At 39.1% G+C, this 22,769-nt stretch overlaps 1 protein-coding gene across 5 annotated transcripts in view; it reads left to right on the forward strand.

Annotated features, from left to right (window-relative positions):
- The window catches only part of TDRD9 (tudor domain containing 9), a 147,204-nt gene that overhangs the window by 56,557 nt on the left and 67,878 nt on the right, over positions 1–22,769 (forward strand). For all 5 annotated transcript variants that reach the window (XM_089522641.1, XM_089522642.1, XM_089522643.1 and 2 more), the window contains 5 exons: positions 1,876–1,956; positions 5,898–6,065; positions 10,935–11,038; positions 20,200–20,261; positions 21,616–21,670. In XM_089522641.1, coding sequence (XP_089378767.1) covers positions 1,876–1,956; positions 5,898–6,065; positions 10,935–11,038; positions 20,200–20,261; positions 21,616–21,670 — 470 coding nt within the window. The remainder of the gene's footprint in view (positions 1–1,875; positions 1,957–5,897; positions 6,066–10,934; positions 11,039–20,199; positions 20,262–21,615; positions 21,671–22,769) is intronic.

Genomic DNA, 22,769 nt, shown 5'->3' on the forward strand with positions numbered 1-22,769 from the left:
CAACTCTAATGTTTCATAGTTTGTAGTGCTGGCTTCTCTTCCCATCCCTCTTGCTATCAGTTTTATTGGACCTAGTTTATTTCTTGTCATCCTTCTTCCCCCAATCTCTGTCCCTCCCCACTCTCCAACAAATTGTTTGACAGAATTAGAGTTATGCTGATGAGGCCAAATTCCAATGCAGTCAAATATTCTGTTGGCATTGTGGTGAATCACATCTATGGGAAGCCCACCAGCAGGACCTGAGTGCATCTCTCTAACTCATATTGGTGAACAAATGATACATAGAAGCATACTGCTTCTGATATTGAAGGTCCCATCCTGTTTTAAAGCCATTAGAGCTGATGGCCATCACCACATCTTGTGGCAGTAAATGAAAGTGATACAAACTAATGAGAGACACAATTATATGAACTAGAAATATCCAGGAAGAAAGTCTATTCCCAATTGCTTATTGTCATAATAATGATTTCGAACACAACAAACTGTAGAACGTTCGAATGTGGTATCTGCACCAGGTCAAATCATTGCCCTGTCTAATCTAATAGTTTCTACTCCAAAGGTAGGGAACATGTGGCTCTTCAGAATTTCGTTGACACATGGCCTGTCAAAACCCCTGCAGAGATTCTGCCCCACATGAGGATGCCAAGACTTGAACTTAGGACCTTCTACATATCAAGCAGATGCCCTACCACTGAGCTGTGAGCCTTTCTTAACAGTTTCATTTATATACTGCTTCATACTGAACTAACAGTCTCTAAGCGGTTTACAACTGTAAGCTAATTGCCCCCAACAATCTGAGTACTCATTTTAGCGACCTTGGAAGGATGCAAGCCTGAGTCAAGCTTGAGCCCTTTTGCTGGTATTGAACTCGCAACCTTGTGGTTTTGAGGGAGTGGCTGCAGTACAGGCATTTAACCACTTTGCCACCAGGGCTCCTAACTATTAAGAGGCGATGAACTTAGTCGATGCAACTTGGTTGATGCAAAGCAAAAGCAAACTTTCTAAATGTGGAATCTACTGATAAGCACCTCATTAAACACAGAGTCTGTTTAAACTTTTGCCCCTTCCCTATTATTTTTACTTTTTCTTCTTTTTATTTTATTGGTTTGAATATTTTTGCTTCAAGAAACATTATCTCTTAGCTTCTGAACACACAAAACACAGAGTTAAACTGTGGATTTCTCCAGCTTTTCATTCCATTTGCTTTCTTTCTTATGTGGATTGAATAACCATGTGACACTAGGCCTGATCCACCAATTTCATTCTTTATGGTCATTCTTTGAGCTCTTCACCCAGAGTTGGTGATTGAGAAGAGTCAGAAGACTGCCCCAGTCTCTGAATCCACCTTTCATTTTTCAGAGCTAACCATGATAGAGTATTTGGTTTGCCCTGTTGTTTAGCAATGTGTTTGCTTTGTGCCTTCAAATAGTTTCTGATTTATAGTGAGCTTAAGACAACCCTATCACAGGGTTTTCTAGACAAGATTTTGTTTAGAGGGAGTTTGCTTTTACCTTTCTCTGAGGCTGAGAGAGTGTGACTTGCCCAAGGTCACCCAGTGGGTTTCTGTGGCTGAGCAGGGACTCAAATCCTGGTCTCCAGATTAATAATCACCCTCAAACTACTACACCATGCTGTTTCTAAGCATAGGTAGGTTATAATAAGTATTTGCAAGGTGATTTCTAATTCTGTTTCACTACTCTGTTTTGAATCTTTTAATGTTGATGTGGCAACATGGTTAGCCCCCAAAGAGTATGTATCAAGGATTTTGTATGGAAGAAGTTAAGAAATCAGGAATATTAACCTCAGAATTCAATATATTAATCAAATCAAACTCATTTTGTGCTAAGTCTCATCATCTCTTCATTCTTTTTTTAGGTACATGAACGTACTGAAGAAATGGATTTCTTACTGCTGGTCATCCGTAAACTACTGCGCACTAATTCACGATTTGTGAAGGTAAATTTAAACTAGCATACTTCCATGAAAATATGAGATTGGGCTACCATAATTAAGGGTTATAAGAGTAATCACCAGAACTTGACATTAGCAGCCGTGATGGCTTTCAGAAGTAAGTGTTGCATATGGTATTGAGAATCTTGCAGGATCTCAAAATGGCAGTCATATAGAACTAGGGAGTGAGCTGGCAGAAACCAGTGATAACAGTTAAAGGATTTGAGAAACTGGACACAGAAAGAATACATGCAGTAAATGGATGCATATTTGCCAAGTATGTGCTGAACAGGGCATGGAATAAAATTAGAAACCAGTTCTAATCCTTGGACAGCCACGTAGAAAGTATTCTAGATTTATGTTGCTCATTCCTTGATCCTGAATTAAACTCTACCCCGCAAAAACAAGGTCTGAATCCAGCGCTACTATGTGAGCAGGAAGCTGAATAATCTTATCCTGAGAGATCTGATTGTCTTAAAAAATAATTGACTTTAAAGATTACTCAGTCGCTTACTGGCTTACTCACTGCTTCCCTTCTCACTCCTTTTGCCAAAGCCATCTGCTTCCAACTGTCACTCATTCCTCTGCAGAAAAGGACATCACAGCTGAAACCAGACTATTCAAAGCCAGGAGACGCAGCTGGCATTGTCCTAAAGCGATTCTTGGTGCATCAGAGGAGGATGTTCCAGCTGGAATGCTACCACTGTGGTACATGCTGTTTCCCCTGATATTTATATTGTGCCTGAGGTGTAGCTACAGACTTTCAGTGGTGTCCCTGAAGAAGTCATGGTCCTTTAAAACCTGGCCATCTGTCCTTAAAATGGTGGCAGTGATAACTGTGATATTAATAGTTTTGTTGCTAAGATTTAAAAAAAACATGAAAGACGTGATTGTTTAGTATGCTGTGTAAAATTGCTTGAGTGTACTCTTAGTGAAGAAGTAGGAAAAATAAGATGCTGGGTAGAGGAAGTGTCCATTGGTTTTTAGCACCCTCAGGCCTTGGTATGCATAAGAAGTACCTCCAGGAGGTAAGTTAATACATATGTGAACCATAGATGTTTTGTTGAGGATGATTTTAATGCACCTGGATTCTCCATTTGCATCAGACTGATCACACGAAGCTAGTGTATGTTATGTCAAAGCAAGTTCTTGACCAATTTCATGTCATGTCATATTTATAAGCAAAGGACAGTCATAATTTTACATGATTTTTAGAATTGCATTCTGCCCCAAGCTGGATGTGTTCTTGATTTTCACACTGAATAAACATTTTGTGCTCTTATTAAAATATGGATTATAAATGAATGAATGAATGAATGAATAAATAATAATTTATTTGTATCCCTCCCAATCAGTGAGGAATCCGGGCGGCTAACAACAGTGGAAGTACAATAAAAATACAATAAAAACAAACTAATCCCTTCCCAGCCCCCCAGCCATATAAAGCAGACAATAACAAGCAATATCAATACAGTGGCAGTCAATAGGAAAACATAAGAACGTTACAAGTCAAACAAGGTTCATAGAAAATTCTTTTCCCCAACCACTCAGCACAGGTCCACATCAAAACAATATTTAACATAACATAATACCTGATAGAAAAAACATAAAAATAGCAGTTACAATATGTCAAAACCATGATCCATATAACATAATAAACCTTGAAACTACAATTTATCACAATTAATAAAAATAATTAATATGGAAAACCAAATATTTTCTGCATTTGTTTTCAGATGTTTTTAATGGGAAAGCGTGAATATTGATAATAAGTTTTTAATGTAGATAAAACACAGTTCCTAGTGTTTTGCCTTGTTTCACAGAAGCTTAGGATCCAATGTTATATATGTGTGTGTATGCATGCACATGCATGCTTGTGGGCATGTGCTTACATGCACATTGTAAGTGTGTTTCTTCATTTACAAGTACCTGTATGATGATGTGCGCCTGTGTATCTATCTAATTCACAGGAGCATGGGAATGAATCCTCCTCCCCACCTTGTGCTTTACCCCATTAAAACAGTATTTTTTGGTATTCTAGTATGTTTGGGGAAAACCTACTCAAAACAAGTAGAGCCCAATGAGATTAGATGGCAATAGTGGAGGATGGGTTGCTTTCCCCTTCCTCACTTGCTCCTTTTTGTGTAAATCAAGGTGGGTAAAATATGACCTGTCAGATATATGTTGTCAAATAAATCGATTCAGCCCCAAAAGGAGTGGGAAAACCCAGCTCCTTTTAGATGCAGGTTGAATGGGGGAAAACTATGCCCCCCCTAGGAATTGATTCCAAATTGATTCCCAAGTGGGAACCATAGTGGTTTAAACCGAATTGTGATTCAACACAATCCGATTTAAACAATCGTGGGAATTGGCACCTAGAAACCCTCCTGCCAAAAATTGTCTGTGCAGTTTGGCACTGACATTCTGTGGCAAACTATTAAATATAACACAAAATGCTTGTATTAGCTAGCCAGTTGTCTACTGCAAAATGGGCACTTGTAAACTTTGTAATACAGAGCAATTGACTTGTCGGTTAGCTTGTCAGTTTCCAGTCAAACAGATGCCTTGGTGTTGCAAATGTTTCACATTTCCTCAATTCCTTGTAATCCGAAGCCTTTAATTTGCTGCTTTGCTGTTAATTTAATTTAATTTGCTATTGCTATTACTATTGCTTCTGACACACTTGCTGCTGACTGTGCTGTTCTACCACAGTAAATCTAATTTAAAGCTAATGGTGTCTCAAGTTGATTCACAATTAACCCTTATTCCATAATGGATTTAAATCACTCTATAATGCATTTAATTCATTCTGTAAAGAATTAATTTCAGTTGAAAAGAAGTTTAATTGATTAGTTAACATTCCATGCATTAAAATGAATTAACCTTTTCAAATAACAATTCCTGATGGGATTGGATGGTTTTTAATTTCCTAATACCATATGATAAAATATGTTTATGTTCAAATAAACACATTTGCCCTTTCAGAACTCCTTCCACCCGATTTGTATCTGTTCTTTCCCATTTTTCCTTCTTCTTTTAAATTCCATACTGCAGGCGCTTATCCTCTAGGCCACAGCTCCTGCAATACTGCTGTCTTCAAATAGTTATCCAAATGAAAAAAAGAGCCTTTGGCCTCACAGAGGTTGACCACTGCTTGAATATATGCAGATAGTGATTGACTATCTAATTCTGTGGGAACAGAATATTGGACTAGATAGTCCTTTGATCAGAGTATCTAGTCTGGCTTGCTTTTGTGTTGTGAAATTCCAAATTTAAATCTTAGCTCTAGGTGTCATTTGGAGTAACTTGTATTACGCAGTGAGAAAGAGCAGGACAGGGATAAGAACAGATGATAGGCACAAATTTGCCACTTCTCATCATGGCCAGAATGTTGGCTGTGCTCAGATTGATAAAGGAGCAGGTAGAGAGTTTTGTTGGGTTCTGTTTGTCTTGTTTTATGATTTTAAGACTTAAACAAAGGGTCATCCAGTCCACAAGGGCCATCCAGTCCAACCCCCTGCCATACAGGAATACACAGTCAAAGCTGTCTTGACAGATGGCCATCAAGTCTCAGTTTAAAAACCTCCAAAGAGACTCCACCAGTAAACAGCTCTTTCTATCATAATGGTCTTCCTAATGTTTAGGTAGAATCTCTTTTCCTGTAATTTGAATCCATAGCTTTGTGTCCTAGTCTCTGGAGCAGCAGAAAACAAGCTTGCTTCTTCTTCAGTATGCCTCCTTTTGTTCTTGTTCTGTACCTTGAATGCATGAATTTTCCCTTCCTCAGGCTCCTAAATGTGCTCTTACAAGGTCTAAATGAAGAGATAGTCAATGGATATTTCTTGAGGAGATGGTGTCTCTTTGGCTTTGTATCTTGTAGGCAAAGTGCAGTGAGCTAATTGAAGCTGTGTCGCCTAAAGATGTTTCTCTGAACTTCCTTTTGACAGGTAATTCTGATGTCTGCGACAATCAACTGCCAAGAGTTTGCCGACTACTTTGCGATCCCAGTTCGCAACACATTATATCCAGCCTATGTGTTTGAAGTGGAAGGCAAGCCTCATGCTGTTGAGGAATATTACCTTGATGATCTGAAATCTGTTCTCAGTCATATCAGGGTATGGAAAACAACAAGCTTTTAGGTTCTATTGCTCATTGGGTGTGTAAATATTTGAGACATTTTCATAAATAAGGAGATTGGCTTAAAATTCCTAGACGTTCCTTGTCTCATTCCTCTAGTAAATGGATAATGCAGGTGTGTAGAGTATGTAGTCCTCCAAAAGATGCTGAATTTTAAAGGCCAAAATTCCACAACATTAGCCACGCTGGCTGGTCTTGATGGCAGTTGCAGTCCAGCAATATATATTACCTGATTCTGGTATTAAAAATCAATTTCTAAAAACCTCTTGTAACCTTGCCCAATAAGGAGAAAACTTCTGAAAGTATTTGTTCATGCATGTAAGAAAACAGTTGAATCTTTAGTATTACTGATGGAATGGGACCTTATATCACACTTGAGGGTAATTGCCAGCTAGCTAATTTAGGAGTAGGTAGGGCAATACTTACACAGCAGTGTCTTCAGCACTGCCCAACCCTAGGCATCCATCTGGTCTAATAATTGCAAGTGGTTGCCTTCTTCTGCCTAATAATTGCATTGGCCTTATATAAATGGCTATAGATGGATATAGGCTGATTACCATCCTTACTAAAAACAGGTGGCTATTTTGTACAGTAGGAATTCATGGTCCTTAGGCATACTGTGAGAGCTTCATGCCATCACTAAGAGGGTATAGTGTGATGTGAGGACCTTCTTGATTTAAAATCTAGTTAAGATTCCATACTCTCATTGTAATGTGTCTAATTTTAACAAACGCTCTCCTTCTAAAATAATAGATTTGATGGCTTCCAACATAATTTTTTTGGAGAACAACAGCAAGGGGACTGTAGGAAATGGGGAAATGAATTGGCTATTTGCTGTAGGCAGACATATCTTAATAAGCAGAGTGACCATCAAAGGAGAACCCATAGACTCTTGCAGTCATCGGAGTCCTGATACACAAAAAAGAACAAGTATGCTTCCTCTTATAACAATGTCCTGTCAGCATTCATATATGTGTCACTGATGTGTCAGCACCAACAGACAGCAGTGGGGAGGAAGATTATATAATATCTGATGTTTGTGAAAAGATTCTTGGTGATGGATGGGAAGTAAAAAAGAACCGGGAAGTTGACTGAAGTGTCTCTTTCTATCAGGCTAGATCTGTGTGGTGCGTGATCACTTCTGCGATAGGTTAGCTTGGTACACCTTTCAACTCTGGCATCCTCATGAATAGGAAAAAGGACTGCTCTAGATTCTTGGCTTTTGCAATTGCTTGGCATTAATCCTCAGGACTATTGTTTGTATCTTGCAACTGTGTTTTCTGTCTTCTCTTTCTCCCTGCACTCCTTTTTCCTGGCTGAAGCCTTTTTCTTTACTTAGTAGAGGGGAACAAGTGTACAGGCAATTCTGGTTTTTGTCTTTATAAGAACTCCAGAGCAATTTTTAAAAAGCATTCTCTTGCAGATTTCTGGGGAGTGGCGGAAGGCACACAGCTTTGTTTTTATAGCTTGATTGTGAAGGTTTTATCATGCTAAAGAAATAGCTATGTGACAGAAGATGGAGATGTTATCGGTTAGGAAAGCTGGATTCAGTGACAAGTTTCTGCTTTTTGTTGTTCCATAAATGTCCATGGAGGCTTGGAACATGATGCTCTGCAGAAGTAGCAGTAGCTAGCCAGGATCTGGAACTCAGCAAATGATGCTTATGAAATAAAAATATTGTCTGAATTAATCTAACAGTGATAATTTGAGAACAACGTCCATTGAAGTGCTGTGCAAATGCCATAAACATCACACATCATGAAAAAACAGGGTTGCAGTGTGGCACTCTCTGCAGCATATTTACAAATCTCCCTTTCCCCCTTCCCTCTTCCAAACCCAGCCAGTCTCTTTCAGGAATGACTGACGTTGTGGGTCTGTGTCAATATCATTCATAGAATTTTCATGTTCCTTACACAATTGTTTATTTTTTAAAATGAGTTTATTTCAGGCTGTTCTATCTTGTTGAAGTTCTTCTGCGGCTGAGAATGACTTATTAGATAGTGGAACTGGCCCAAGAGATTCTGCTGCTTTAGCCAATAATCAAGATGGCGCCCCTTCTCATTCTGTGCATATAAACTAACTGCCAATTATATCTCAAATTTATTTATTTAGAATATTTATACCCCGTTCTTCAGCCACACAGGCGTTCACAGCAGTTTACAGATTGTTAAATTGACACTTCCTTGCCTTCAGGTTTACATTCTAAAAAGATATGACACAAAAGCAGAAGGGAATGGGAATGGGGAAGGGGATCAGCTCCAGCAGACACTTCTAGTTCTTCTCTCCCTCCAAATCCAGGGTGATTGCAGTTAAGATGAAGGGAGGACCTTTCATTTAGCTCTGGGGCTAGGCGTGCCTACCTCTCCTTCTCTCCCTTCAAAGTTAATAAATAAAACAATTTACTAAATAATTTAATAAATTTAAATAAATAATTTAATAAATAAGACGTGTGGTAATTGCTGTCCACAAACAGGTGTAATTTGGTTTCTTTCAACAAGTACAATTGTGGTGAAAGAATGGGGCTCATATGATAGTGTCCTTAGTAGTGCAGGGATGGCCCTTGTGGGCTCTATCAACTCTAGGATTCTATGACAATGTAGCTAAAATCAACAAAGGCAGAAGCTGTGAGAGGTAGCAGGAAAATGATAATCACACCAGAGATTCTCAAGAAAAGCTTTTGTCATCACCAGCAACAGAAGACAGCTTGTCTCAGGAAGCCTGAATCTTTCAGCGGAGGCAACATAGGCGGGATACAGACGGGCAAAAAGGGGTGTGTTCATGACGTCATGAAGGTAGAGCCTTCAGACGGCCCTTACCTGAATGCCGCCATGAACATGCCGCCCGCATGCCCCAAGCGGGAAGAAGCGGCATTAAAAAGGTGCTGCTTTTCCCCACTTCTTTTCTGTATGATGCGCAGCTGCGCAGCTCCGTCTGTAAGCTGCTGCACCGGTACGCCAGAATTGTTACGCTGCTAATTTAAGTTGCCCATTTAAAAGCTCCGTGTCTGCTGCGTCACATAATGAGTCAGGGTCCTGGAACATGCGCAGTTTGCAGTCAGGCTTTAATTGCAGCGTCAGCTGCCATGCAGGTGTGGAAGCTGCAGCACAGCTGCAGCGCATTTTAAGACTCGTAACCCTAACCCTAACGCAACATGTACGCATGCGCTGCTAGAATCGGGGAAAGTTTGGAATTTAAAGTGAACCCCTACACACATTCCTGTGCCATTTTCACCTAACAATAAAAACCCCTAAAACTTTAAATATTTACATATGTACAAGGGAGGTGATGGGGGATGGCAGGGGGGCAGCGGTGGCAGCGGCGACAGCTGTGGCTGTGCATTGCAGATTCAGCAAGAGCATGGAGACCAAAGGAGAGGAGGCATCCATGATGCTGGTGACACTACCAACGTGCAAGCGGACAAGGATGCCAACACCAGCTGATCACCAGCTGGCAGGAGACCACTATTGTTCTTGGGCAGGGCGAGGGAAAAAGTTTTAAAGGGGTTTGGGCGCTTTAAATGTGCACATAAGCTTTCTGCCGCCATTGCTAAGCGCTGCAGCTGCGCAGCTGTGCATCCGCCAGCCGGCAAAAGAAAAAAAAAGCCCCGTTTTTGGCCGCCCGTGAGGAAGCTGCCTCTCTCTTTGCAGCGTCCTCCGAGGCGGCGGTTTGGAAACTACGGGTCAGAAACGGCCCCAGGTGAGGCGTCTTCACTGCCCCCCATGTGGAAACCCCATACACCTGAGCCACGCCCCCGGGGCGGGCGGTCTGGAGGCTCCGTATTCAGCAGAATACACCTTCAAGATGTCTTCCCCTGCCCGTCTGTATCCCGCCATAGTGACTACTTCTTTGCTTTGTCTTAATCAGTTCCATGACCAGACAACTTCAAGGAAGTATTAAGTGGGCCTCACACTTAATCCTACTTAGATTGTTGATTTCAAGAAATGGAAATTGCACTGTAAAAGATAGCTGAGAAACTTTGTTCAGTCCATAGAACTTCTAACCAGTGGAGGTTATTCTGGAATAATTCTGGAATAATTAATAGGGTGGAAAGGATATATTAATTAGGAAATTGGGTCTTAATTACATATGGTTGAGGCAATAGATAATGTTTCAGGTAGGAAAATCAAACTTGAATAAGGTGGAGCAGTTTCCTTGAAGAAACAGAAACAACATAAATTAGTAAAGTTTATTGATAGCATTTTGTTCTCAATGTAAATGAGTAGAGTTTATCAATAATATCTAGTCTTACATATTATTAAACTTTGTTGTATGTAAGATTTAAGTATAAACATGTTTGTTTTTACTTACAAATATTTTTGTCTATGTTTCTATCCCTGTAGCTTTTTACCATGCTACTCTGTGGTTGATGTTGTGTGAATGGGATGAGGTTTTATTATAAATGTTAGATGGTTGTGAAAATTTATGGGATAAAGAACTAAAGTATGTTTATAAAATACATTATGGGCAAGGTTTGATGTTCCAGATCTTCATTTTATGGTGGATTTAGTGGGATTAATCTGTAGTAGTGATCATCTTGGCTCTGGCATGGGATAGATAGAAAGGTGAGTAATTCAATAATTGACACCCAAGATCCTTTTTCTTTAAATACATCTAGTGCTGAACTATTCTGTTTCATCTCATTTCTTGATCTACTTTTTCACAATTAACTTCCTTAATCCACTATCACTGTTTCCTATTCATTCCTTATCTTTTCCCTCATGTCCCTTGTCTGTTTACCATAAATTTTAAACCCTTTTAGGCAGGTACCATGCTAATTTTGCATGCTATCCCTCACCAGTGACAAGGGTAATGTTAACACATTTCCCTGCTTCTTTTTTCATCCTTAGATTTCTAGTCAAATTGTTGGGGACCCACAGATACGTCCAGAGATGTACAGTGTCGCAGTCGCTCTGATCCAGTGGTTTGATAAGCTAGAAATGAAGGAAAGTGGGTAAGATACTGTTCTTCCTAATCTTTATGTAGACATACACATATGTCTATAATGTGAAATCAATAATAATAATAATAATAATAATAATATCACATTTGCATTTCATGCTTTGCATTTTAGAAATCAAAAGTTGAAAAAGGTACAGGTATACCTCAGTAGACAAAGCAGATGGGATCCTGGACATTACTTCTGAAGCAGAAAATGTACTAGATGCAGAAATAACAGGGAAGGAATAAGAGTAAATTCCTGCACCCCAGAAAAGAAGACCAGTTCAACAAGTTTATTATTATTATTATTTAAGTTTCAGCAAATCTTTATTTAGAACCAACAACATGCAAACAATTAGATAAGCTATACATAGGTAAACAAAATCATTTTGAATCTTTTAATGCCCTCCTAAAGCCTTCTAAAAGCATCCAGGGATGACTTTTTCCTTCACCAGCTGGCATTTTAATTATGATCTGCATTTTGGTGTCCAGACTTATAAATTTTGAGTCCAGATTAGATAGTTTATCTACTCTGTTGTTTTCTCTTTGTTTGGCTGACTGTTCACACATGCTCAGTACGGGATTTTGGAGGCAGATGCCATTCATTTTGCCTTTTGTAGGCAGGCACACACAGTTACAGGAGGATCAGCTAAAGTAGAATTCTGCTGTTTCCCAGCAAAGCTTCATTGCCTTGTTTATGCCTCCTGCAACCCAAGACTGAAAGCCTGCCCTTGTTTACCATCATCCCAGTTTTGATGCTTCTAAAGAAAAAAAGTCCAGCTCGAGGAAGACAAAAAGGAAAAGGGGGTGATTGGGTGTAAAAAAACTGTAAAAAAAAAAAAAAAGGAGCTTCTTTATCAGAGGCTTTGTTAACTGAAGTTTGACTGTACATCATTGTGAAACAGACAAGAAATGGTTAATGTGCTGGTTTAGAATTCTTCTTCTGGATGTAGAGCCAGAAGTACAGAGAAAGATAAGAAATTAGAGAGAGTCTGCCCAGGTTATCCAGCTAGTCACTTAGGTAAAACAAAATAGAGGAAAGTGATGTAGTGAATTCAAGGAGAATTAACTTCTTTAAGAGGTGGGCAGTACCATATAAAGGTAGCTGAAAACCTGAGCACAAAAGTTTCCCAGAATCATCTTGTTTGAGAAGTGTGGTTCTCAAGTTGTAATTGGTTGGGAAATGGATAGTAAAATATCCATTTAAAAGATGCTAGGGTATTTAGCTCTTGGCAGCCACACTGAAGACACAGAAGATCCTGATTAAATACAACCTTTAAAACAGGATAAGAACACTTTGAATTTACAATACATTGAAATGCTAGTTCACAGGCAGAGTTCGAAATACTTTGCACAAATAGAATTAAAAATATTCTCTGTAACAATAGTGATAGCTATGCAAAATTAATGCATTGTATTGGAAATGTTGAAATGCTACCAAATACTGAAGCATATGCAAATGTTCTGTATGAGATGTGAAATCCATCAACAGCTGAAATATGATATGTATATGCTACAAATACTGTGTAAGGTGATGTTCCTTAGTACTGAAATGTGCTACAAGTACTATGTGCCTTACAAGTATGGAAACTATTCCTTTATATCAAGTTAACGTCTATGAAAGATCATGTATTGGAAATGTCTATGTAACATGATAAGCTTATACAAGGATTTTTTTACATAATCAGTATGTAAATAACTATAAAGGTACATGCTTATTTTCCTGACATATCATTCTTCTGAAAAGTTCAATTGAAAGATATTAATGTAGGGAATGCTGATGTTGATCTGACCGGATAATACTGTTGTTTGCAAACCAGGAAGCCCAGTTGATCAAAATGATAAACTATAAATAGATAAAGATTGATAAACATAAGGCAAAAACAAGCAGAGATGGAATGGAGGAACTACGTCTGTTTCACCACACCTCTGAAGAACAGAATTTATAACAAGTGTGGGCATTTTTGGTTGGTCCAGGTGTTGGGTTTAGTTCCTACACTGAACTTAGCAACAGTTTCACCTGCCTGTTTCTATAGCACACTAATGAAAGTCAGTGGTACTTTTGCAGCCAGAAATGATGGGGAAGAATAACACTTCTGTTATGTAGAAAACATGTTTTTGGAGTAAAATAAAGGCATGGCTGTGTGCCTGGTTTTACTGGAGAATTCTGGAGGGCTTTCAAGAACGAGATATTAATTATGTTTAAAATTTTACTGTTCCAGTTTTAGGTGATTTGTGTTGTGAGCTGCCTTGATTCCTGTTCAGGGAGAAAGTCACCATATAAATGAAATAAATAAATAGGGATGAATGGCTGGTTGGCTAGATGAATAGATAGATGAAAAAACAAGTGCACATTCTCTGCGTGCATTGTATAGCAGTATCAGTGTCAACTGGCTGCCTCATTTAATAAATCATGCCAAGGTTTTCCTTGGGGTCTTGGGGTCAGCATAGGTCAGAAATGATTTGAAGGCACACAGTAACAAACAACTGGACTGGTAGTATGTGTTGCCTACCTTAGCCTTAGAACATTAGATAGTTCCAGACATGGATCTGGTCCATGTATCTCCTCCGCCTTGACGGAGTTTTCATGATATGTGGAGCCTTGCATTGTTGAATGGCCCTTTGTATGAACCTTTCCCCCAACAAAGTAATTTTCTGTGGTGTGGCATGACTTAGGGGCTCGAAAGACAGCCCCTTTCCTAACTGGACCGTGGTCACAGCAACCACATGCCACAGCCCTGATCCGACCTTTCAAAAAGGGCTCCTTTTTGTGCCCTCGAAAGGGTGCTATAGCCGTGGTGGTGCGGCCATATGGGGCTCCTTCGGTGCTGCATCGTTTGAACGCAGTGCTGGAGGAGCGCCATGATGCTGCACATCTGGACGCGACACCCCAACTCTGCCCACAGGCCGGCCTCTTTTGCTACATCCTATACTTCCTCAGATTAGGACAACAGCCTTGTTGGCAATAGAACATTACTACCTCGCAAACAGGGAGCAAGGTATTCCCTCATGATGACATCAGTGGGAGGTGAGGCATGCATATAGAAGTTTTCTGCATCAGTGACTACTGTGCTGATGTCTGAAACAGAGTGTAGGACATGATGTAACTTGGCACTCAATCATGGTACACTTCCACCAATACATAAAGCCTACTAGCATATGTGAAATTGATCTCTATCTTGCATTCCTCTGATCCTGGAGTTTGAAAAGCGATTGGCTGAGTGTGGCTGGGACCCAGGCTGCATGCAGGGTTTCAGTCGCCTGGGTATCAGCGGCAAATTACATGCAATAATTTCCTCTAGCAACCAATAAGGCAACTGTATCCTGCTGAGGAGCAGTTGGGTTTTTTGTTGGTGCGATAAGGTCCATAGCATTCAAAGGCATAGTTGTGTTAGTCTGGAAAATCAGTATGCAAAGGGATATTGTAGCATCGTTAAGATTAACTGAAAGAGGTTAGTAGGATGAGCTTTTGAGTCTCCTTCAGATGCATGCGGTAAAGTGGAAAGTCCAGGGACAGACCTATATAGGCAGGTTCTGTGCAGAACACTTCAGTCTTCCTGGGCATTCCATCTTGGACTTTAGAACAGTGATCCTTGAACAAAAAATATATATACTACAAAGAAGACTGGAAAGAGAAATAGCAGAATTGGAGTGTATGCACAAACTGCAGTCCATCAATAATGAGTTGAACAGAAGCTTTGGTTTCCTGGCACACAACATATTATAGCACTAGTTAATGCCCCAGCCTCATGAGGGCATTCTTGGCCAGTTTATCACATTTCCTTTCTGGTTCCCACATTACATCCCAGTACTCATTCATATGGTTATCTACTCACCTTGGCTGTAGGCATCATCCTTCCTCCTGCCTTGTCCTCCAACGACCATCTGAACTTGTCACCCACACCCACAAAGTTTTCATTGCTATGGACATTCTCTCACACAGTTTGCTTATACAGAACTGTCCCTGGACTTTCCACTCCACCCTTTGCACTTGAGGAAGTAGACTCAAGTCTATGAAACCTCATGCTACCAACCTCTCAAAGGTGCTACAATATAATCTTGCATACAGTCATGGTGTGTCTGTATGTTCTTGTGTGTCCTATACGCTCCCGGTTAAAGAACAAAATGCTAATGGATTTATGGGTCCCCTCTCCAAGATATCTCGTTACGTTTGTGCATATATTTTAAAATCTGAAAAAATCCAAAATCCAAAGCACCACTGGTCCTAAGCATTTTGGATAAAGAAGACTCAACCTGTATTTTTTTAATGATACAGAAGTTATATAGGTTACAGCTTATTTATTTCTTTATTTATTAGTTAATTATTTTGATGATAATATTTACTTCTTATCTGCCTCTCCCCAGGAGAGTTCTGTCTGCTAACTCAAAAAAATGTTCCACTTCATGTTGATGTGTGTTGGCTTTATTTTGGACATTTGATGTTTGAGTATTGTGGAGGACCCTTGATTCTGTACCCACAAGCATCCTTGTGGACATGGAGTATTTTTAATACCCCATAATATATTGGAATTCTGGATCCAAATTTATCTGTGCTTTGGCTTTGCACATTTTAAAATATATTTATGGTATGTAAAATATTATTAAAGATAGCTGTGTATGAGTGACTCCCCAGGCTCTGTCAAATGAAGGTTTGATTTGTTAGCTGTAGTACTAAATCATATATGTGTGTAGGGTTTATAAATGAAATCTTACGTTGTTGTTTTTAAAAAATGAAATGTCTGAAGAAAAAATGCACAGAAAGCATTGAATGTATTTCGGAAAAACCTAGTACTTTTTATTTTCTTGTTCATAATATTTGGCTTTGATATTTAATATCTGTGTTAGTTCAGAGTGCGTAACAGATTAAAGCAATTTAGTTTGTTGTGTGCTGCAGCATTTTAAAGCTTTGTGTTCAGTGAATACAAAATTGCAAACACTAAATAGTAAAAGAGTTCTACTTCTAATTTGAAATAGCGTTTGTTAATATTTTAGTACTGCCTTGTTAATAAAAATGTACATTACAAGATGTGTTGTTAAAGTATGTTTTTCTCTTTTTCTTAAAAAACCCTCCAACATTGTAGTTAGTTAATGTTCAGGAAATACGTTTTTGCTAGATCTCAGGGGTTGTCTTCTATATTGTAGAATAAGAGTAATGAAATAAATGGATAAGAAAACAAGCACAAATACGTTGTTCCATGAAAATGTATGACCTCTCCTAGCTGAGTACTGTGGCTTCCTAGTTAGTGACACCCCTCTCCCCCCGCCCGGATTGCTGACTTAGTTCACAAGTCATCCAAAGAAAATACTCTATAAAATGGCTACTCTTAAACCCAGACTTAAAAACTTATTTTACTGTGATAATCACATAGAGATAGGAACATAGGACGTTCCCTTAAATCGAGTCAGACCATTCATCTATCTATCTCAATATGGTCAACCATTGGCTGGCATATGGATGGCTCTCTAGGATTTCAAACAGGATTCTTTTCTAAACTGACCTCGAGATAATCTGATAGTCTCTCATCCACCCCTGAAAGTCTTAAAGTTTTATTTATTTCTTTATTTTCATTCTTTAAAATAATAAAGCAGTGTTTTAAATACATACTGTGGCCTGTTACAGACTGCCAAAATAAAGCTGCTTTGGGTTTCTTTGGAGGTATGCTGTTTAAATGATGCATGCATCCTAAGAATCCGGAAGCTGCACCAAAGCTTCACTCCGGTGCTTAGGAATGGAGTGTGGCTTTGGCGCGACCTCCGGACTTGTAGGACCCATGCATCATTTAAACAGCATACCTCCAAAGAGACCCGAAGCAGCTTTATTTTGGCAGTTTGTAACAGGCCTGTGTGTTCTTTTACCATCTGTGTCATTTAAAGAGTCCACCTTTCCTCCAAAGAATCTAGTGTGGATTTACCTTAATAACTTAATAACTTTGTGAGGAAAGGGCAGCTGGAATTAGTGGCTCAAGATGGTTAAGTAAGGTTCGTGGTTAAATATGCATTTGAGGCCAGGCTTTCTTGTAGGGTTTCACATTTCTTTTTTAAAGCTATGCATCATCTCCTGTTCAAAAGTTGTCCTTATCCACAGACATACCTTTTCTACGTAATTAGTCTTTTTTTACTTTCCAAGAGGCATTATAAAAACAACAAAAAACCTGAACCCTCTACTACCAAGTGTATGATTCATATTGAATAATAATAATAATAATAATAATAATAATAATAATAATAATAATAATAGGCTGTGTGAAGCGCTGCATGTAGAATTGGACTTCTACAGCATTTCATGTCATGATCTAATCATGCCTATAAAGCGAAAGGGCTTGTTTTGCGCTTCATAAAACTGATCCATTTCATAGAGGCCAGCTGTGTTTATATTTAGCAAGCTCTTGGTAAGGCTTATAATTGGTGTGTGTGTGTGCTTTTGTCAAACTGATTTAGCATCATAATTTTGGAGGATGCCGCTTTCTGTACTAATTAAAGCTTGGCTGAAATTATAGAATGCTTCTTTATTAGCTTGCCTGCCTCAGTGACCTGCAGTGACACTCAGCTCCCTAAATCATGAAAGTTAAATGAAAATCTGATGACCATTTGAAGTTTTCAAAATTCCAATGAAATTAAAATTGTCAATAGCTCCCCAAAGTTCTTTTGAAAAATCAACCTATCTCTGATTTTAGGGAAGGAATCACCATCTTTAGGGAAGGTGAAGCACTTGCTTTGCATACAGAAAGTCCCTGGTTTAATCCCGAACATCTCTGGTTAAAAAGATCAGGTTGCAAATTACAAAAAGGATCTCATTCTAGGTATTTGAAAGCCATACTTGACAGTATGTATTGGATAGAGAAGTAGTCTGAGGTCTTATACAAGGCATCGTACAATGGCCCTATAATTGTTGCAGACCAGGGATGGGCAACGTTTGGCCCCCCACCATGTTTCCTTTTGTGTGTGTGTGGCTTCTGACTGCTCCAGACTCCCTAGGTTGTCTTCTTGAAGCCTCCAAGAGTGGCAGTTCACCTGTTAAATAGGTTGGAGGTTTACCCACCCATGTTTAACAATTTTTTAAATTCAGTTTTTCAAAATCAGAAGTGGATTTCTGGCCACTTCATGTTTTATTGCATTGTTTGGTGCTCTGGGTAGTCTGTGTGGCCCTTGAACTCACAACAGATGTCTACCCCATTGGTTTCTTTGATAGGAATGCATGCTATGGGATCCTTCCTTCTGAGGTTTGCTTTAATTACTGCATAATGTTACGTCTGCATTAGAACTGTTCACTGCTAGCTCTGAATAAATAGTTATCTTTATATTAAGAGAGCATTCACACTCAAGTTCTTTGTCTTGAGGAGATGCAGATCACTGTGCTGATGCATATTGGGATCATTGTTCCCATTGCATTTTGGGTTCATGAATCTCTCCAAGTCATTTTAACCCTTGTGTTATTCACACATGTCATCGTTTCGGGATAAAGTGGAGCTGCCTCCATTCTCTTAAATGATACAGAGCAATATGAATAGTTTTGGAAGCATATCCACACTGCCAAAGATGCAAATTAATGTGGGTCTTTCAGGAAAACTCAGAAAAAAAATCTCGGTATCGAATATCCCAAATTAAGGGGCTTTTTTGGTAGTGCCCCCCCCTCCAGAAGTGCACCACATACATTCAGGGTGAGTGTGAACACCAAGGAGATAACCCAGTTTTATCCCAGATTATTTTTGTAGTGTGAATGGTACCTAAGTCGACCTATCCTAGTGTCATCTATTCTGGCTGGCACTAGTTCTTGCAGGCACAGAAGTCTCTCTCTTTTAACTACTAAGCATGAACTAGACATGGTGGGGTGCTTTAACATGAAAAAACATGTACTCTGCTCAATGTTCTATAGTTGATTGTCATTATAAACAGGGTTATGGTCCAAATTTTAAAGTGAGAATGTGAACACTGATTTCAAAGGAATTGAAACATTAGTACAGAAATAGAGCAAGGATTGGTAGGTAATTAATGCCAGTGTGAAGTAGAAGTTTGAGTGTTGGACTGCAACTCTGGAGACCAGGGTTTGAATTTCCTGCTCGGCCATGGAAATCATTCCGCAGACTATTTAAAAGTTAAATACATTTCTCTACTGCTGACCTTAGCCCAAAATTTGCAAGACCTGAGCTATTGATGACAGAGTGACTGGCGTGTGTGTGTCTGTCTCATTGATAGGGTTGCTGTGTGTTAAAGTTAACTTGACAGCATATAACATTAACAACAACAACAACTGCTATCTCCAATCAATGATCAGTGATAACAAATAACCTTGTCAAAAACTAAACTGGGCACTTTGCAATCTATTACCAGTATATAGAACTGAGTCATGAACTTTGCAGGCATTTTGCAAGCTGTCTCATGGAATTCAGCTGTGCAGTTTGGAAGAGATTGCATCAGACTGAGTGGTGCATTTCACTTGCAATCCTTCCTGTCCACAATAAAGTTCAGGTGCCTGGTGAAAAAGCTTGCATTTTTTACTTTATTTTTCATTGTCTAGAAATGACCCTGAACATCAGTATTATTACATTATCTCATTGCCTTCTCTGACAGCTGCTCTCTAGTTTCTGCCAGCTGTACAGTGCTGTGCTCTAAAAAGAAAATGCTGTAAAGTCTAAATACCCTAAAGGCACCAGATCTTGTGTGTTCTTGGAAGCTAAGCAGGGTAATCCTGGGTTAGTACTTGGATGGGACACTGCCTACAAATACCAGGTGCTGGAGGCTATATTTCAGAGGAAGTAACTGGGAAAACCAGCTCTGATTATTCCTTGTCTTAGAAAACCCTGTGAAATTCATGGGGTCGCCATAAGCCTAGAGGCAACTTGAAGGCACATGTACACACACACATATGTTTGCAAAAGCTTTTGAAGCAACTCCCATTTATTTGAAATAAAACTGGAAATGAGAATGACTTGGTTTCTTTTGGGACTGTAGGGAATGTTTTCCTCTTAGCTTTTTCATGCATGTGTGTTAAACAAAACATAGCTTTAGGTAACACTTTGCAAACACGTCTGTTCCATTAACCAAATAATATTAAACGGAAAGGGGAAGCTCACTAGTCAGGTAGTAAAGCAATATCGTTCCTTTGGTCTTTCAGAAAAGTAGATCACAGGTGTTTTATAGTGAAGCTAACACAAAGTATTCTTTCTGATATACCAGGGCAGAAAATCCTGATCTGGAATTCATGTCAGAACGTGGAAGTGTGTTGGTATTTTTACCAGGTGAGACTTAGTGCATTTTAATTTTATTTTATGGTGGAAGAGATTATGGATGGAAACACATGTCAATTTTGCTTTCTTCCTCATGCAGTTCCTTCACCTGTGAGGGTTTTTTTTCATCCTATAAAGAAATATATAAAGTATAAAGAAATTTTTGAATTTGAGTAAATTCTTGAAAACGAACAGAAACAGGTTTCTCTCCATTTGCACCAGTCACATTCAAGAGATATAGCTGTTCCTTGCATGGAGATGACCATGTCACACCAGCAAGATGTTTCCACCAGATGTTAAAAGTGAGGATCCCCTCTGAGAAAGAAAATGACGAATCCTCATCAGCAGCAATAACATGTCTGGAAATGTGAGGACTGAAACCAAGCTTTTTCTTCCAAAAAAGCATCCCTCACTCAAAGCCTTAGGCCTAGTTGGATGAATTTATCAGTTCTTATTTTTCCTTTGTTTGACTAAAAAAAAATCTCAATTTTTTTTCCTTCCTGAATATGAAGAAAATTTGAGTATTTTGGTAATTGCTTATCAGAAAGAAACCCAAATTGTTTGTAATCACTTGAAGAAAAACCTTTGGCCAATTTGTGTAGAAAATGTCAGTCTAGCACAGCTGTTTCTGAATACAGTGAACCTGACTCACAGTGGTTTTTGGGGACTTAGGCAAACATATTTAATATCAAGTGCAAACTTCTAAAATCAGAGCAGCCAGGGATTGAACTCTAGACCTTCTGAATGCTGGGAACACTAGGCCCCTTGTCTTTTGAATTGAAACTAGATTGAAATTAGAAAACCCAACAGGGTGATTTAAATGGATTTTGTATGTTCAAGCCATCGCTCTCCCTTCAGACACAGAAGAGAGTAACAGCATCAGAGTTAGCCCCTTCCATTGGCACATAGAATGATGCATATGGATTGTCCAGGCAAGGTACAAATAACAACCTTCAGCCATGACCTGGTCAGTTAACATCCTTTGCCTCCTGCAGAATTCCAGTTTCAGGGCACCCTGGTTTGAACAACATACTCTCTGTGATGTTGATTACCAACAGCATTTGTCTATCAGATGATGGTTGGATGGTGGTTCTAGTGTGTCTTCAAGTCATTTGCGACTTACTGGAGAATAAAAGTGAATCATAACTTATCATATGGATTTAGAGAACACAATGTAATGGCACAGGTGTGAAAATGTGAATATAAATTGTAATTTGAGTGCTTGACCATCAATGTGTGAATGAAGACCAGATAGAAGCCTTTCGGTAGAGGTGAGAATCACATGTAGTTGAACAAATCTCCAAGCGACTAACAGTATTTTTGTACTGTTTTAGTTGAGAGTTATAATTTTATTTTCACCCCCTAGGTTTGGCAGAAATAAATTACATGCATGAACTTCTCACGGACATGACTCATAGGAGGTGAGTTATCCATAGAATCATAGAACCATCTCTCTATTTATAATGCTAGACACTCTAAGAACCAAAGATGCTACGGTGTTGCCACTGTTCACTTAGGCCATTTTCAATATTTTTGCCTTTTCTGTGTCAATTCACCAAGTCAGGGTTGGAAATCATGCAACTCTCCACATGGTGTTGAGCTGTAACAGCAGCCCAAAGCCAGCATAGCCAATTTTGAGTGCTGGGAATTGTAGGTCAACAATATCTGGGGGAGCCTTCAGTAAGTTACTGGTTCAGATACAACTGATGAAGATAAGTTTTGACATTATAGCACAGAACAGATAGCTGGTGCTAAGGTATGTTTTACAGAAGAGGAAGAGTCTGACTCTACTGCTCCTCTATAGGCATTCATGCTTCTTTGTACAAATACTGTTGTGCTCTTCTGCACTTGCAAAGGTGAGTTCAAAAGTACAGACAAAAATGGGTTGGTATAGTTTATGGCAATTTGTCATCACATATTCTCCACCAGTGGTCTAAGGGAAGAAAAGTTCTTTACTCTTTTTTACCTTTTTAGTCTGGAGACAGATAGTGATGATTGTATTGTCCTTTAGCATATACTTCTTTGAAGGCAAGAATTGACAACATGCAGTCTATGAGCTATATGAAATCCTCCAAGGCTATCCATACCTCCTAAGTAGTTTGGGGTGTGTGTCAATTTTGCCATGCTCACTAAGACTGTTTTAGGTCCAGGAAATATAGTTTTTCTCCCACAAGGAAATAAATGGAAAGTCTCCTTCATTTTTTAAAAGATAACTAAATAAATAATTTCAATTTAAATCCTACTTTTCTCCCAGTATGGGACCTAAAGCAGCTTCCACTGTAGGGTAAAAAAATAGCTAAGACAACTTGTAATAAAAAATAAATAAATACAGTGGGCCCCTGGTATCAGCTGGGGGTTGGTTCCAGGACCCCCAACCCCCCCTCCCCCTTGGACACCAAAACCTGTGGATGTTCAAGTCTCATTATATACAGTAGTGTAGTAACATGTCATCACTTACATAGAATGGCAGAATCAAGGTTTGGTTTTTGTTTGTTTGTGTGTGAATACTTTTGAGCCATG

Source organism: Sceloporus occidentalis, unplaced genomic scaffold, assembly GCF_023333645.1.
Source record: "Sceloporus occidentalis isolate IW3139 unplaced genomic scaffold, rSceOcc1.0.p SCAF_4, whole genome shotgun sequence".
Lineage (NCBI taxonomy): Eukaryota > Metazoa > Chordata > Lepidosauria > Squamata > Phrynosomatidae > Sceloporus > Sceloporus occidentalis.